The following is a 15,239-nucleotide window of genomic DNA, read 5'->3' on the forward strand; positions in this document are numbered from 1 at the left end:
GCAAGGTTTTTAGATGCTCACGTTTGATTTTGTGTTCACATTTGTGCCGGTGGACACTAGATTTCATCAAAAGTCCTCCTTGAACCGATGATTCGAGGCTGCCAATCGTTGTATTTCGGAAAAACAGGAGTTGACTGTTTAGGAAGGAAATCAATTCTGCAGGATTTCTATATCTTCTTAAAAGTTTCGCCCTCTGCCCTTTGCAACGATTACAATGAGATCAGTTAAAACTCTTGATCCTGAAAGCCTTGCTGATTGAAAGGGCACCTCCACTAAATAATGCACCAGTTTGGTGCCCATTACTTGTAGCATGGAGCAAAGCACCGCACATGCAACGCGCCCGTTTGATCAATGATTGAAAGCAAAGCATCTCCATGATGAACCAGAAGAATTTTGCCGTCATTACTTTAGGCAAAATTTTATGTGATGACCTGGACTCTGGAGTCTTCCAACTCAAACTTCACATGTGCCAAAAGCCCTACATCAGTTGTTACTTCTCAATTGCAACAACATGGAATGCCAAAACTCTTTTATTTACATAGAGCTAGACCCTCATGTTCAGATCAATCCCTTGCAATTGATTCACATCTAAATCTTCACATAGTTGCTAAAGTACAGTGTCATTCTCTCAGAAAAGGCATGAACAGATTGCACTCTTGGTTCATTTGTTAATATTCATATATACAAACTGAGAATTAAACCTTCCTTTCCTTGGAAGTTAGGTGGGTGATGAAGGGCCACCTTTTCATGGGAAAGCCATATCAAAGGACCTCAAAGGCCATAAGGGCACTGAGAGATGGATCCATGAGCAACTTGGCCTCCTCCCCCATGCACTGTTCACAACACTCAACACATTAGATGGAAATGGATGGGGATGGCCTCTCTCCTTGCCCTTCTCTCTCATACCCCCTTTTACTACTCACGGCATTTACAATTCTTGCCTCCTTTGGGCACTCATGGAGCCATTACTTAAGCCACTTGGCTTGGCTTGGCAAGGAGGTAACAAATTGAATGCCACACTTTGGGGCTAGGAAAGGTTGGCAAAAAAAAATAAAAGGGGGTGGGGGAGGGGCCCCTTAGTGGGTAAAAATGGGTGAAAGAGTGCAACATGGGGTGATTTGAAGTGTCGGGGGGGGGGGGCTCACTGGATCACACAACTAAAGAAACATCTCCCCTTGTTAAATATATATAAATAAAGAATGTGGAGGAATGAAGGAAGAACAAAGAAAGAAGATAAAGTCTGTCTGTTGGTGGGGAAAAAGCAGGAGTACCCACATTTTGTAAGAATGGACACATATAACTTAAACCCTACTTTTTGGATTGTGTTGTGGTGACCATTCTGTGGCCTTACAGTATTGTTTTTATGCACACACATGCTCAGACTTTTTTTTTTTTTTTTTTTTTTTGTAGGTGGCTGTTGAGGGGAAACTACTAAGTCAAAAAATATGTGTTCATTTTTTTTAGTTTTTAATTTTTGCCGAGTTTCTTCCCTTTTTGGCATCTTTTTAGTAATACTTACTGATTTGGTTCACACTGGATGATGGAGATTTTTTATTTTATTTTATTTTTTTTATATATTCAGTTGGCAACAGATCAATTGTGAATGCATCTTTTCAAATTGGTTGTATTGTTGAGTTTTTGAAAATTTTGATGAACAATAGAAATTCACATTAGTGCATGTATTAGAGGATTAGCAATATGGATATTACCATTAATATCTAGTTCTTTTCTCATGATTTTAAGCTTTTATTTTCTTCTACTAATTGCCAAAACAACTAGCACATTGCACATGGTGATTTTAGAATGTTGAGCATAGTTTCTTTTTAGTGTTTCTGAATAAATAATTTTCCAATAATGCTTGGAATGTAAATAAGTAAATTTTGTTGCAGCATGAGTATTATCATCAATTTTTAGGGTTTAAACAATCAATTTTTCTTGAAATTCTGAAAAAAGCACAAGACTACAAATTCAACATGCATAAAATTACTTTAAAAAAAAGTACTACTGATATATTTGAAGAATTAAATTGCATGAATTATGAAAAAAAGATTTCATTCTGTTAAATAATAAACCAGTAAATTCAACAAATGTTCCTACCAACAAAGTAACAAGCATCATTTATCTGATATTGTTTGAAACAATAATACCCACTCCATTATTCCCTATCAACCCTATTAGAACCGTGACATGTTATTACAATATCTTTATCAAAAGAGGCTTAAAAACAACACAACCACAAACAAATACATTGAAAGAACTCAAGAGCATTTGAGGAAAGTTTTTGTACCATCATGAATACTATTGTGATAATGGTAGTCAGGATCATTTTATTTATTTATTTATTCATTTTTCCTACATTTACTTACTATTTCAATACATTTGAAAGTTGTAAACTATGACAACCCATAGAGGAAAGAGACATTGCTTCTTCTCATTGGGCTATGAAGTAGAAATCTACTTTAGACCTTCAATTTTTGGGGGTGATGGGCACCCATTCAAAAAGTGAGGGGGACTTGTCAAAGTCACAAACTGCGCTAAAGATGGATCAAAGCAGTGGTGAGAGCCTGTAGCCTACAAATAACCCCCCCTTTGACCACAAAATATGGTACTTCTTGCCACTTTCCTTTCTCTCTTTGCATTCAATTTTACCAAGTCTTTTGAAGTACAAAAGGAGTCAACTGCTCAAGTTCACTGAGATTCTTCACCACCTCCCTCTCTTTCTTCTTTACTGAAGAGCCAACCTAAAGGAAAACAACTTTAAAAAACTAAAAAAACTAAACTAAAAGGACCCAGAAAAAGACAAACAAGTGAGATGAGCAGACAAGAGCAAGATATAGAACATAAACTGATGGTTGGGACAGACTTCATGAAAAAACTAACTTCTTCTTCTTCTTCTTCCAGCCAATATTAGCTAAAAGAAAAGGTGCATTGTTGTTCCCTAATTTGTAAACTTGTAACCCATTTTTTATCATAGAAAATGTGGGTGGTGAAGGTGTGTGGGTAGACACCATGTTGGCTATAACCATCCAAAGGCCAAACATGTCTCTACTGGACATGGGAAAACTTGGAAACATCCCAAGACAAGACCTTGTCCAAAGGCCAGGAAAATTCCTCGGCCCCACAATCTGAGTGAGTGGGGAATCTGCATTGACCAGTCTTTGTGTGTCTCGAAGTGCTTGCTCAAGGGAAAGCCTGGTCTTCAAAGGCCCTTGCCTTCTTTTTCCACTATCAAAGCGGAGAGAGAGAGAGAGAGAGAGAGAGTTTCATTTGTTTGTTAGCCTTTACTTTAATGGTCCAAACCGCCACCCAATCATCAGGTGGGTTAAGCCTCCATAGTGAACTGTGGCCAGTCGCAGTTGTAGTAGAAGAAGGAGAATAATAAACAAAACAAACAAAACAACCAAAATGAAACGAAAACAAAACTGTGACTTGTTCAATGTCATGCCTGTGGAATCTGGATCATTGCAATTTGAAGGCCGCCCAAAAGGGCTATTGATTGACAATCCCCCCCCCCCCAAAGCATGTAGAATGCTAAACTAACTATCTCTGTGTAGGTGCAGCAGAATCATGCAAGAATGAAGCAATAGCCACATGACTAGTCCAGTCAGCAATGCTTCACTATCATTGAAAGTCAAAGAGAAATACAAGTGCCTCAAATAGGATTTGCATTATCATGTTGTTGCTTTGGAGCTCAAGGGTTGTTTGTGGTTAAGCCTTTGGTGAGTTGAATGGACATGGTTTGGAAAAAGTGTGAGCAAAGGGGGCCCTTTGAAGTCCAACAGAGGTTCCTTGACTTTGTTTCATGTGTTTGTGTGATTTTGAAACTGTTTTTGAATTAGTAGCTTTAAGATGTCTGTGATTCATTCCAAAAGTTCCTTTCTGTTCATATTCTAAATGATACATGCATTCATACATACTTGTATACATTGGTATTCTTTTAAAACAACTTAACAATGTTTTGGTAAACATACTTTCAAAGATTATATTAAACAATAATTTTCATTGAAGATTTAAACTGGAAGAACATTTTTTTCCAAAATTTTATGTGAACACAAAGTTTCTTCGCCTCATTTTTCTTTTAAAAACTCAATTTAGCTTAAAATCTGGATAAATAAATAATCTGAATATACATACATACATACATACATACATACATACATACAAATTGTCAGTTAATCTCTCTTTGTCTTCCTAGGCAGAACCCTTGTAATAGTAACCTTAGAAATGGGCGTTTCATACAATTTGTCTTTTAAAGGCATAAAAACAATTTGAAATCAGTATAGCAGTTCCAAGTTCCAGTATGAGTTTCATCCTCATGAAGGAACGATAACACCCCTAATTCCTTCTCAAAGGTCTGAAATGCTACATACAATATGACATTCAGATTCATTGTATCAATTGATTTCCAAAGGGGAAGAGAGAAGGGAAAATCCTTGCAAAGAGATGGATGTGCTTCACCTCCTCCGGGCAAAAGAGGAGTAAAAACACAACCACGGCACATGCTTAAAAGTAGGATGCGATGCTTCGGGAACAGCACCGAGTCTGTTTTTATACAAACAAACATTAAAAAAACAAATCTCCAGGAATGTTTTGCATTAGAATCCTTGACACGATCGGAATCCCAGTAGCCTGGGGGGCGATGAACCAAAGCGCCAGTGCCAGGCTATGCGACGCCGAGATCGCACACACAACCCGCAGAGCTCCACAGTCCAGACCTGACTCCTCCTCTATCGATCCCTCCATTCTCATGTGTGCGATCAGTGCATCGATCTCCGTGATAGACAAACCCTTCGTTGCTTACCGGAAGGCTAAAGATCGAGGCCGAGGAATCTAGATACCTAGTACACAGATCGATTGTAGTGTAGCTGGGCTAAATTCCTCCGCTTAGGGGAATTCGGACATTTTCTTTTCCTTTTCATTTCTTTTTTGTCTATCTTTTTTCTGTTTTTATTTTGTCCATATATATATATATATATATATATAGTTTTTTCCATTTGTTTTTCGGGGAGCGGGAGCTGGGTCATCGTGACACCACGAAGGAGCGTTGGCATCTTTGACAATGCAACGGTTTTGAAGCTATTGGATCTGAGGTAGCGGGAGAAAGTGGTGTAGATTTCCAGATCAAACGACAACAGCACATGATGTCAGTAAAACTGAAAATCAGTTGACACAAGTAGTTTGAAGTGCGGAAGATGCAGGGCGGGGTGGGAGGTACAGATCCATAGACAAAGAGGGCCAGCAAGTAACTGAGAAGATGTAGTACCACGAAGACTGGCCCCTCTTCGACTAGGAAGTCCCCAGGGGAAGTGGTAGGGGGCCCGTGGGTGACATCTAATCTTCCACAGAAGCTGCCAGGAGGGGACCAGGAGGGATCCAGCAGGTGCCAGATTATAAACTTGAAAAATAAGAATCACATGGGGATTCTAGGTTCCAGGGTTAGAAGCCGTGAGTGGAGTGAGCTTTTGCAGCATCACAGCTCAAGCCAACTTGGATTCATGACAGGGAGGGGCATGGCGCGCTGGAAGATCCCTTCCGCTCCCCGAGGCAACTCAATGGCAAGCTCAGTGGGGTCCTGGATCGATTCAGGGGCCTCGTAGTGGACGGCCACTCCGACCTCTGGAGCACCAGCGACCTTTTGCCTCTACCGGCACTGGGCGTTGTATCATGCTCACACCTGTTATGAAAGGACCAAAGTGGATCAGTTGTACAACTGCTGCCAGCAGCGCCAGCTTTTTCCCCTTCGGAAATTGCTTGATTAACAGATGATGGAGAGGAATATTCAGAGCAAGTTGATTTAGTACACTGCGTCTATACTGGCGTTCAATGAGAGTGGTAGTAATCATATGCGGTTGCAGGAGCCGCGGTCGAGGTAGCTGTCAAGGGGTGGAGGGAGGGGAGAAGGCAGAACAAGCAAGTGGGGCGAAGCATGGGCAAGTCTGCAGCAGTTTTGTGGTGATCGAAATCAGTGTGAAGCCTGTTTTAAAAAAAATTATTCACCCTATGAGCAACAAGTTTGTGTTACTCCCTTCCCGAGGCCGAGGATTATAATCTCATAGTCGCGGCTTAACGTCGCCACTTTATCTCTTGAATGAGCGGGTGGCAAAATCTTTGCGAAAAGCGTAGTCGACGGCATTGCTTTCTAGATGGGGAAAGCGATTCTCAGTACTGGGAAGTTGCAGTCTCAATGTGTCCAATGAAAGCATGACGGTTAGTAAACCAGCAGACCTTCACATGCGCTACGTAAGTGACTTGATATATTGCAATCAGGACAGAGCTCTTTAGTCTCTGGAGATCATGAAAACCGTCACTGCACTGACTTGATTGGAGGCATCTTTGAAAGGCATCCCCCGCAGGCTTAAGTTCAGTGTGGATATTCCTTGTAACCCATCTCACACTACAATCCTAATCGGAAGTCAGCTCATGCTAGTTACTAAAATTATAACATAGTGCGAGAAATTTACATGCGTGTAGCATGTTGTCAACCCAATCGTGAGGTTGAGTGACGAATAGTATGAAGTGCTTTCAATTGGGAGACATTCAATCTTTCGGTTAAGAACGAATAGTATGAAGTGCATCAATTGGGAGACATTCCAACCAAAACAATTGATTCCTGTTCAAGATGTGTCAACAATTTCGCCAATCGAGTAAACAAATGAGTCTGCTCACAAGCACGAAGTACGGGTCTAGCTAATTATCCTGTTAGGTGCACAGTATATGGATGTTGATAATTCTCCTGATTCCATTTAGTAATATGATTTTGTGCTGCTTATCCAACATGATGGCGCGTAGACAATGGGGTGACGCGCATCCAAAAGTGGATCTGCCAGGCTGACATACATATCCCGGCTTTGGGTGTTGAACTATACAAACGAAATCAAAGTTCTTTCCTTACCTGCAATGGCCAAACTTTTATAATAATCGATGGATAATATCTGCATGATTAATTAAACTCTATTGTTATTAATTCAGGAATCGGTTGTAAGCTATGACTGAAAACCTGTGATATAATGTAGGATCTGAGGAAAGGAAACATGCAGCATATCAATGAAGTTGAAAATAGCACCTGGCATTGACTAGAATGTGAACCAGTTGTCATCTCTCAGAACTTGTAAGCCTGACATGTCAGCTTGCAGTACCGTGATCGCTCCTTTATGAGAATGAGCTTTCCCATACACATGGAATATGTGTATGTGGGATTGTGGAGTTAGCTAATAATTTAGTCCTTAGAGACCTGATATTTCCTCAAGTGGGTTTTCTAGAAGCCATCATTTTAACAATTCGAACTAGGAAAAAGCTGCACTCATGAAGCAATGAAATCATAGATCAGTGAAGTAGGATTCTTGTTTACAGTCTGAGAGCAAGATCCGGTTGCCGACAATCAGAATCGTTTGGTTGGCTCCTCAAGAGCATCTTCTTCAAATATGAATTCCAACCTCTAGCTGTGGAAAGATTAGTTCTGGTACTTTCCACTATCAGCTTGGCCTATTATTTCCTATATTCAAGCAGCATAGTTCTACAAATTATCTCGGCAATGTTCCTCATTTGTTTAAGTTCATGTACAAAATCAAAACATGACATGCTGATGCACTCTTAGTAAAAACCATGCTCTCAATGGTAGTTCAAACAGAAGCAAGAACGAGAATTAGTTGTGGTCATGTGCAAGAATTTTACGTACACTGTGAAATCAATTACACAAGTGACAGTCATAAACATTTAGCATTGACTTGTGTGCACAGAGAACTTGCACATGTCACTGGAGAGCTTAGAGAGTCATCAACATGGGCAGCACCCAGACGACAGCAGTTATCAGCCAATAGCAATGTCCTTCCAATCCTGCATCTCCTTGCAAAAACCTAGTTCTGTAGTCTACCGATTTCTCGTTACTAAGAGTATAACCCAAGTGCTCTTCCTGCCATTCGGCAAAATTAATTACTAGCCTCTAGTGTACTCCAATAAAGCTCGAGTCTGACCCCCTGGATCACTGCAGTGGAACACATCACAATTCAAGGTCCATGTTAAAATCATTCTTATCACGATGATTGCGGTGTGCTAGTGATCTATATTCAGACTATGCAGGGAATACTCTGCTCTTCTGAGCCCAGACGAAAGGAACAGAAATTTCCCTCAGTCCTTGTTCTTAACAAAGAATGCTGGCTATTGAATTCCAAGGTAAACCCAACTTGAAGAGCACAATCGCCACTGAAGGTGAGCTGCAGTTCGACATCTTCACAAACCCAGTAGGTAGGAGCATTTCTTCACTGAATATCTACGATATTAAATTCTTTCGTGCTATAAAATGGGTCAACGACGTGAACCGCACTCGCTGAAGCACATCGGTGGAGTCGATCAGGAATATAGAATCAGCGACGAATTGACATTAAATGCGAAGGCAGCAGGAGAAACACCTTACAATGTGGATGTTAAGCATGTGATTTTAGTGAATACGGCATTCAATACAAAAGAAACAGTGAATTGAATGGATATCTTGACAATAGTGAAAAAATGTCCAGCTTGAATAGTGAGAGTTTATTGAATCGCATTCATATCTGCATTCCATTTTGAATGCAGATAAAGTTTCACATGGATTACCCAGCATATCATAACATTGTGTCTTGTGCCTGAGGGAGCACATCATATCATCCAACTGTGGTTATGCAGGGGCCACAACTCTCTTCATAATCTAGAAACAATATGGAGGCCAAATGGCCCTGCATGCTGTGAAAACCTTGCTACCATTACTGAGCACCAGTGTAATGTATTCCCACTGGCTCTTGCATACTTGAACTTGTGTGACATTACAACTTTCTACTTACAGCACAAACTGATAAATGCAATAGCTCCAGTTAGCTCCATCCAAGAGGCATGTGAAATGAGCATTGATTTTCTTATCAGAACAGAATGTTTCAAATGTTCTCTAACAACAGTGTAATATTCTCAGCATCTCAACAATTTCTGCAGAATGCAGCAGCTAATTAAACCAACACCAAGCTTGATTTAGATTGCAGGGAAGAAATGATATCTTTGAAGCTTCTCTTGATTTAGACTGAAGACTAGGAGAGCCTCTATCAAAGTTCCTATGAGGTTTTAGAAACTGTGACAGATCTGGGTGAGAGACCCTGTGGCCATCATACACACACCTTGGACACACCAATTTTCCCATGGAAAACAATGTAGGTAGAACCTCATCATCAAAGTACTATCATATTTGCACAATAATAGAAACAACAACTAGATATGATCTTACTTCTGAGTGATACAATGCATGTTCTTGTGAATTGTTACTTGCACAGTCATTTGTAGCAGTGACTGATAGTTAGATCCTTATCTACAAGATACTATTATTAGCTATCTACTATGGTAATAACCATGTGATTGAGTGAGTATGGTTTTACTCCAATCCATTGTAGTATGGCGTGATTTGCTATTTGGGAATACATTAGGTATCTAGTTGTAGAGAATGTAGCTTAAACCTTTATATGATTCTTGTCTTAGCTTCCAAAACTCCTTTATTTTTGTATAAAACTCCAAATATAACAAAATCCCTTCAAAACATATTTTTCTCATGAAAGGTTTTTTTGCCCCAAATTTTAGAAAATCATAACTATTGATCTAACTGTTCAGTTTATCTCAAATTTACAAGATAGGTAGAATTCACCCTTAACTTTTACCACAAAAAAAAAATTGCAAATTCACTTTCGATCTTTTGGCATCCATGAAACCCTAGCAGGCACTCTAAACCCTAATTTACAAGCACCCGAAAAACTATTTTCCTTATATCTCAAAAATCCAAACTCTAAATTCCACAAAACTTATGTAGAAAGCTTTATAACAAGATTATACACAATCTTGGAAATTTTGAGCTAAAACCTCATCAAATTGTCTAAGATATAGCTCAAATCACAAGCACAAGTAAATCAGGCTACTTACTACCCTTAGATTCCAAGTATTGACTTCAAAATCCAATAACTCCTTTATTTCAACTTGGAATTCAGTAAGCAGTATATAAAAAGTATAGCCGCAAAAGTGTTCTCTCTAGTCGCAGTTGCCGATCCTCAATTGCTATCTATACGCGTGCGTTATGCCCAAAAGAGTGATAGTAGGTCCAAAACTAATACCTTAACTTTGAGCGCCTATAACTTCTTCATAAAAACCCCAAATGACATAAAACTTATATCAAAACCACAGCCAAAAATCTAAACCTTTTGATCCTTGCCTTCAAAATCCAAATGGCCTCGAAAAACTAACCCTAATCTCTAATATGGCCTCAGGTAGCCTCCTCAAAGCCAATTGGTCATGATTTTTGACCAATAGGAATGGAGATTTTCATTATTCATCTCCATTCATCTATATTGGTGCCCTAATTACTCCTTTTGCTACCAAAATCCTTCTTCAATCCTTTTTCTTATAAGATTTACATAATTTATGCTCTAAACACCAAATAAAAGAACCAAAAGAAGTTTTCAAAAGTCACCAATGTCTAACAAAGGTGATTCTAAATATTTAGAAGTTACTATCAACCAAAATCAATCTTAAAAGTCACTATCAAAAGAAAATTAAAATTATACAAATTCTATAGTAATCTTTTTAAACAACCTCTTCTCAAGGTAATAATCAAATTGTATTCTACAACCAATTAAAATCTACTAATATGGCTCTCACCATGTTACTTAATAAATTATATATTAAGTACATAATTACATTATTTTCATATAATAGCCGAACCACAACACGACACCACCCTCCTTCACCTTGATAATTAGTCTAGGTGATATATTCTAAAACAAACAAACTGAAGTATTTATATTCTAATTTATTTGTATATATCATCTGAAGACTATGGTGATTTCATCTTCTTATAGCATCATGATATTGAAAGACATTGATTGAACTTTGAGAATTGGAACCACTACAAGATTGTGCAGCAGATTTCTATGGTAAGTTTAATACACATAACATGTAGTCTTTGTTTATTCTTTTGGAAGGAAGCTAAAATGACTTCACATTTTTTGTAATTTCATACAATAGAAGTCATGTCTTCTAATATTATATGCATAATTTATTTTCTTGGATTAACTATTCATTCATATCACCATATTTATGAGAGACTATTTTATTCAATCCATCAATAAGCAATTCATAGAATCCCCCTTCTTAAGGTAATTGCTCTTTTTTGCTCAAAGTCTATTTCTATTATGTTATCAATTGTTTTAGATGCTATTGTGAAATAAGTGTTGTCACCAAAGTTGAATAATCTATATTTCCTATTATTGTTGAGGCAATTAAGATGCGTCAATAGGTTGTGATCAGATTTTATAGCTTCTACATTGGAGTTGTAAGCCTTTGAGATTGTAAGGATTGAACATCTTGGTTATGTAGTAATAATTTTAAGTAGTGGTTGAAATTGTATAAGACTAATTGAGAAGTGAAAAACTAATTGCGAGATTTTTTGTCTCTTCTTTCTATTGTAAAAAATCTTGCTAGGTTTTCAATTTTTTACCTCATAGTTGTACAATAGATGAGGGAGCTTATCCTAAATTTCTTACTTTGTTATATAAGGATCATCATGTTCAACATGGTATTAAATCCTTGGTATTAAAAAATGCTTATTAAGCATTTTTAAGACTATAGATGCCCAAATTTTACTTGAATTCTATAAATTTTTCTTAGCCTAGAGGTTTAATCATTATATTTGTAATTTGTTCATGTGTGGATACATAGAAAAATTCTACTATCCTTATGAGGATATTTTTACAAATAAAGTGATGCCTTACTTTAACTAATTTAGATCTAGTATAACAAATCAAATTTTTAGAGGATTTAATTGTACTTTGATTATCGTAATAAATAGAAATTGATTAAATTTTTCTTGCTTTAATTCTTTGTAGCAATGTCTTTAATTGGATGACATCCTTAATACCTTCTGCAATTGCCTTTGTTTCTACATTTGTAGATGATGTAGCTATCCTTGTCTATTTTTTTAGAGCCCCAAGTGATAGATTGTCATGGACATACATATTTACGTAGATAAGAAGTGCTAGGTAGAAGTTAAATGTAGATAGATTTGATATTATCTTGTGATAAAGCTTCTTAGAAGCTTTATAGATATATATTTGACTTTATATATGCTTATAGTTGATTGATAAGTTAGAAACATAACCAACAAGTTAGCTATCCACACATGCAATACATGTGTTTGTTTGAAGCTACCATCTGGGTATAGCAGATACGTGCATCTGGCAATGGAGGTTTTCTTCCAACATGGTGCTTAGGTTGTATGTGCAAGAATGTGTTACAGTAGATTTATTCAAATCTATTTGTACGTTTATGACCACATATCCATCCACTCCGTCAGAAAGTAGCGAAGAAGTATTCAAATTTAACCTCAATAGTCGAGTCCATTTATCTGTACTCACGTTGAGTTCAACCCTAGCTGGTGGATTGAATGGAGCTGTAAGCACTTGTGTCTCCTATGCTAAGTGCAGGCAGGCTTTGAATATCATCATGCAAACCCCACTTACGTGATGCTCGTTCTTCGGCTCCCAGAGAATGAACCCAATTCTCTTCCTAAAAATGCCTCTCACACGTGCATTCGTCTTGAATGACGGACAAGAGTCATTCAACACGTTTAAAATGATCATTGAATTTCATTATTAGAGAACAATGTTGTCTGTTGTACCAACACGTGAAGTTTATCCTCTGAATGCAGATTCTAGCCATACAAGAGAAGCATGGAATTTGGAGTCAAGGCGAATGGAAGAGGCCAACAGGGGTTATCAAACAGGTCTGCGATTTCCCTTGTATTGCATTTTCTTGATTTCTTTTGAAATAGCTAAGTTCCACAGAATGAAGCAGCTAATAAGTCCTTCTGCTCGAATTGAAGGGTGAGGATATATTCGCCGGAATCGAACGAGAGGTTCTGGAGGAGACTGGGGTACACACAGCTCTCTTTGCGAAGTGGTTTTGATGGCTGTGGATTTTTACTTGCTGCTGTTCGGGTAGTTGTTAGTGAAAGTGCATTCTGATGATCCTCTTGGCCGAAAGAATTGATTTCCATCTTACAACGCAGCGCATGTAAACGATTTTCTGATGGACTTACGTGTTAACGATGCAGATCGATCCGGAATTTGTCCAAGTGATTGGTTTCAGGCAAATTCTTACTCCCCTCGGAAACAGTTAGGTTTCCAATTATGTTTTGCTTTTCTATAATCTGATGTTCAAAAAGTGTTGGCGAAGGCCCTTCTTTTGCTTCTCTACTTTCTGACCTGTTACTTTGAAAATCTTGAGCTGGTTAGGATTTCAATTTTGATAAAGAGTGTAAAACTTAATGTCCCCTTTCAGATGTCCTAATGAGGAGCTGTTGCTCCCATGTTTCAATGATATAGACAGCGTAGATGCCCAACTTGGGTGTTGAAAGTGGCTTATTACGTAACTTCCATGAACTTAACAGTGCTTCCGTTTGTTACGACAAGCTCACCGAGGAAGGTTTGGGAGAAGTTCCGACATGTTCTCAGATTAGTTCTTCATGTGTGTGTTGCGGCCACTCACATTTAAAATCACCGCGAAAGCGTCAGAACTGACTAACGCCAGGGCACTTTTGATCTAAACATTTGATCTCTAGTCGTCCTGCCATATAAACAAGGTTCCCCTGGTAAATAACCTTGATGCAGTTTCAGTGCACTTTCCAACAATCTGGTACTTTTTGGCTGTGGTTCAGTGGATTCCACTGCCTAAATTCCAAAATCAGGAGTACCTCGCGGAGAGAAAATAATGAAGAAGATGCTGGATATGTGCATTGCAACTACGAACTCATCTCCGCGCAAAGGCTTCAAAAGACAAGACGTTCAAGCATGCACAGACAAGCACCCTCAGTACTTCAACGTCAGTGACTAATTCATCTGTGTCTGAGGGCTTTCCCCTGGTTTTTATGCAATACAGGTATCCTACCTTCTAATTTCGTATTTGCAACTATCGATTTTGTTTAATTGCCAGTTCTGCAATTTGTGGTATTCAGCTTCAAAGATTTCATGTAAGTTTTTCAGTATAAGCTGTATTTTTGCACATCAATGCGACTACAGATATGCGAAGAATAGGATACAATTTCAGGCTTCAGTACATATATATTACATATATAATACATGCTTCTATGAACTGAAGTTGGTCTTATTATGCCCAACCTTTCACCCACTCTCGCCCTACCACCTGAATCATGTCCATTGTTCTTGGAGATTGGCTCGGTAGAAGAGTTGCCTTGAATCATGGCGTGGCCGCATGTGCCGACCTTGAAGTCTCAGAGTCTACGCCTCCATGAAGACCAGCACGTTCAATTGATTCCTTTTTCAGCTCCAAGAATATGTAGCTCTGGATTAAATAAAAGTACGTTCAATTACAAGGTTTACAAATCCAGATTTATCATCACACAAAACATAGTCTCAGACATATGTGTAGATTGACAGGTAGAACAAGATCAATATTCCACCTCAAGCATCAACTGACAAAACCCGTTACTGTTCAATCTATGAAATGCCGTGCTTTTATGACCTCTAAAATACAGATATTAGAGCTTTCATCAGTGCCTCCAGCACAAGTTTTGACTTCGCTAACACTTGCACATAAAATGTGGTTGTTTAAGACAATTTATCCAGCCTTAGTATGGGAAATTCTAATGGAAAGTCTGGAGACTAAGAGAAGTGATGCATCTCGCTGAACCCTATAAAGCTGGAAACCGAAAACCCTTCCAAATGTTCAGAAAATGAGGTTGACCTCAGCATGAGTGGGTTACCGCCTGCATCCATACATAAGACAACTAATTATCCTAAAGCCCAAATGCCCATTCACGACAAAAACGAGTAATAATCACTATCATCTTATAGCCCGACTGATGCTAATCCCAACCGAGGCCCACCATGTTGTTGCAAGTTTAAAGGCCTCCCAGTGCAAACAGTACCGCTCATGAATGTCTCACCTAAGCAAGCATTGTAGTTGTTTGGGACCTTCTATTCAGTGATCCTCATTCCTGCTAAAATCTCCACTCTAGCCCCTCTTCCTCAGTCATATCCTCGGTTTAGTAATGAGCCAGCTCAATCGTTAGTTTCACCTAATTTTCTTATCCCAACATACAGATATCGAAGAGCAGGTATCAGAAACTCAACCAAATACAACACTCTGATGCTGTCACGGCTACTTAGAAAACAACGCAGACTTTCTGTCGTTAAAACCTGCTCTGGAGGTATTGGTAGCAT

The 15,239-nt window shown here is 38.5% G+C and overlaps 1 protein-coding gene across 2 annotated transcripts; it reads left to right on the forward strand.

Annotated features, from left to right (window-relative positions):
* The first annotated feature begins 12,198 nt into the window (after nt 1-12,198).
* On the forward strand, nt 12,199-14,399 carry LOC112284517 (uncharacterized). Of its 2 annotated transcripts, none has more exons than XM_024524390.3 (6): nt 12,199-12,450; nt 12,707-12,781; nt 12,881-12,931; nt 13,112-13,146; nt 13,715-13,935; nt 14,239-14,399. In XM_024524390.3, the coding sequence occupies exons 1-5, from the start codon at nt 12,259-12,261 to the stop codon at nt 13,884-13,886; spliced, it is 525 nt and encodes a 174-aa protein (XP_024380158.1). In that variant the 5' UTR covers nt 12,199-12,258; the 3' UTR covers nt 13,887-13,935; nt 14,239-14,399. The 2 variants fall into 2 exon arrangements, with proteins under 2 accessions (XP_024380158.1, XP_024380157.1); XM_024524389.3 differs by having other exon boundaries at nt 12,200-12,450; nt 14,226-14,399.
* The last annotated feature ends 840 nt before the right edge of the window (nt 14,400-15,239 follow it).

The sequence above is a fragment of the Physcomitrium patens genome, chromosome 7, assembly GCF_059467195.1.
Source record: "Physcomitrium patens ecotype Gransden chromosome 7, ASM5946719v1, whole genome shotgun sequence".
In the NCBI taxonomy this organism is placed as follows: domain Eukaryota; kingdom Viridiplantae; phylum Streptophyta; class Bryopsida; order Funariales; family Funariaceae; genus Physcomitrium; species Physcomitrium patens.

What these genes read in the sequence shown, in the direction of transcription:
- LOC112284517 (XM_024524390.3), top strand. Translation starts at nt 12,259, where the DNA reads ATGGTGCTTAGGTTGTATGTGCAAGAATGTGTTACAGTAGATTTATTC. An exon ending in CTGGTGGATTGAATGGAGCT is followed by an intron (nt 12,451 to 12,706) that starts GTAAGCACTTGT and finishes CTCTGAATGCAG; the next exon opens with ATTCTAGCCATACAAGAGAA. An exon ending in AGGTTCTGGAGGAGACTGGG is followed by an intron (nt 12,932 to 13,111) that starts GTACACACAGCT and finishes TTAACGATGCAG; the next exon opens with ATCGATCCGGAATTTGTCCA.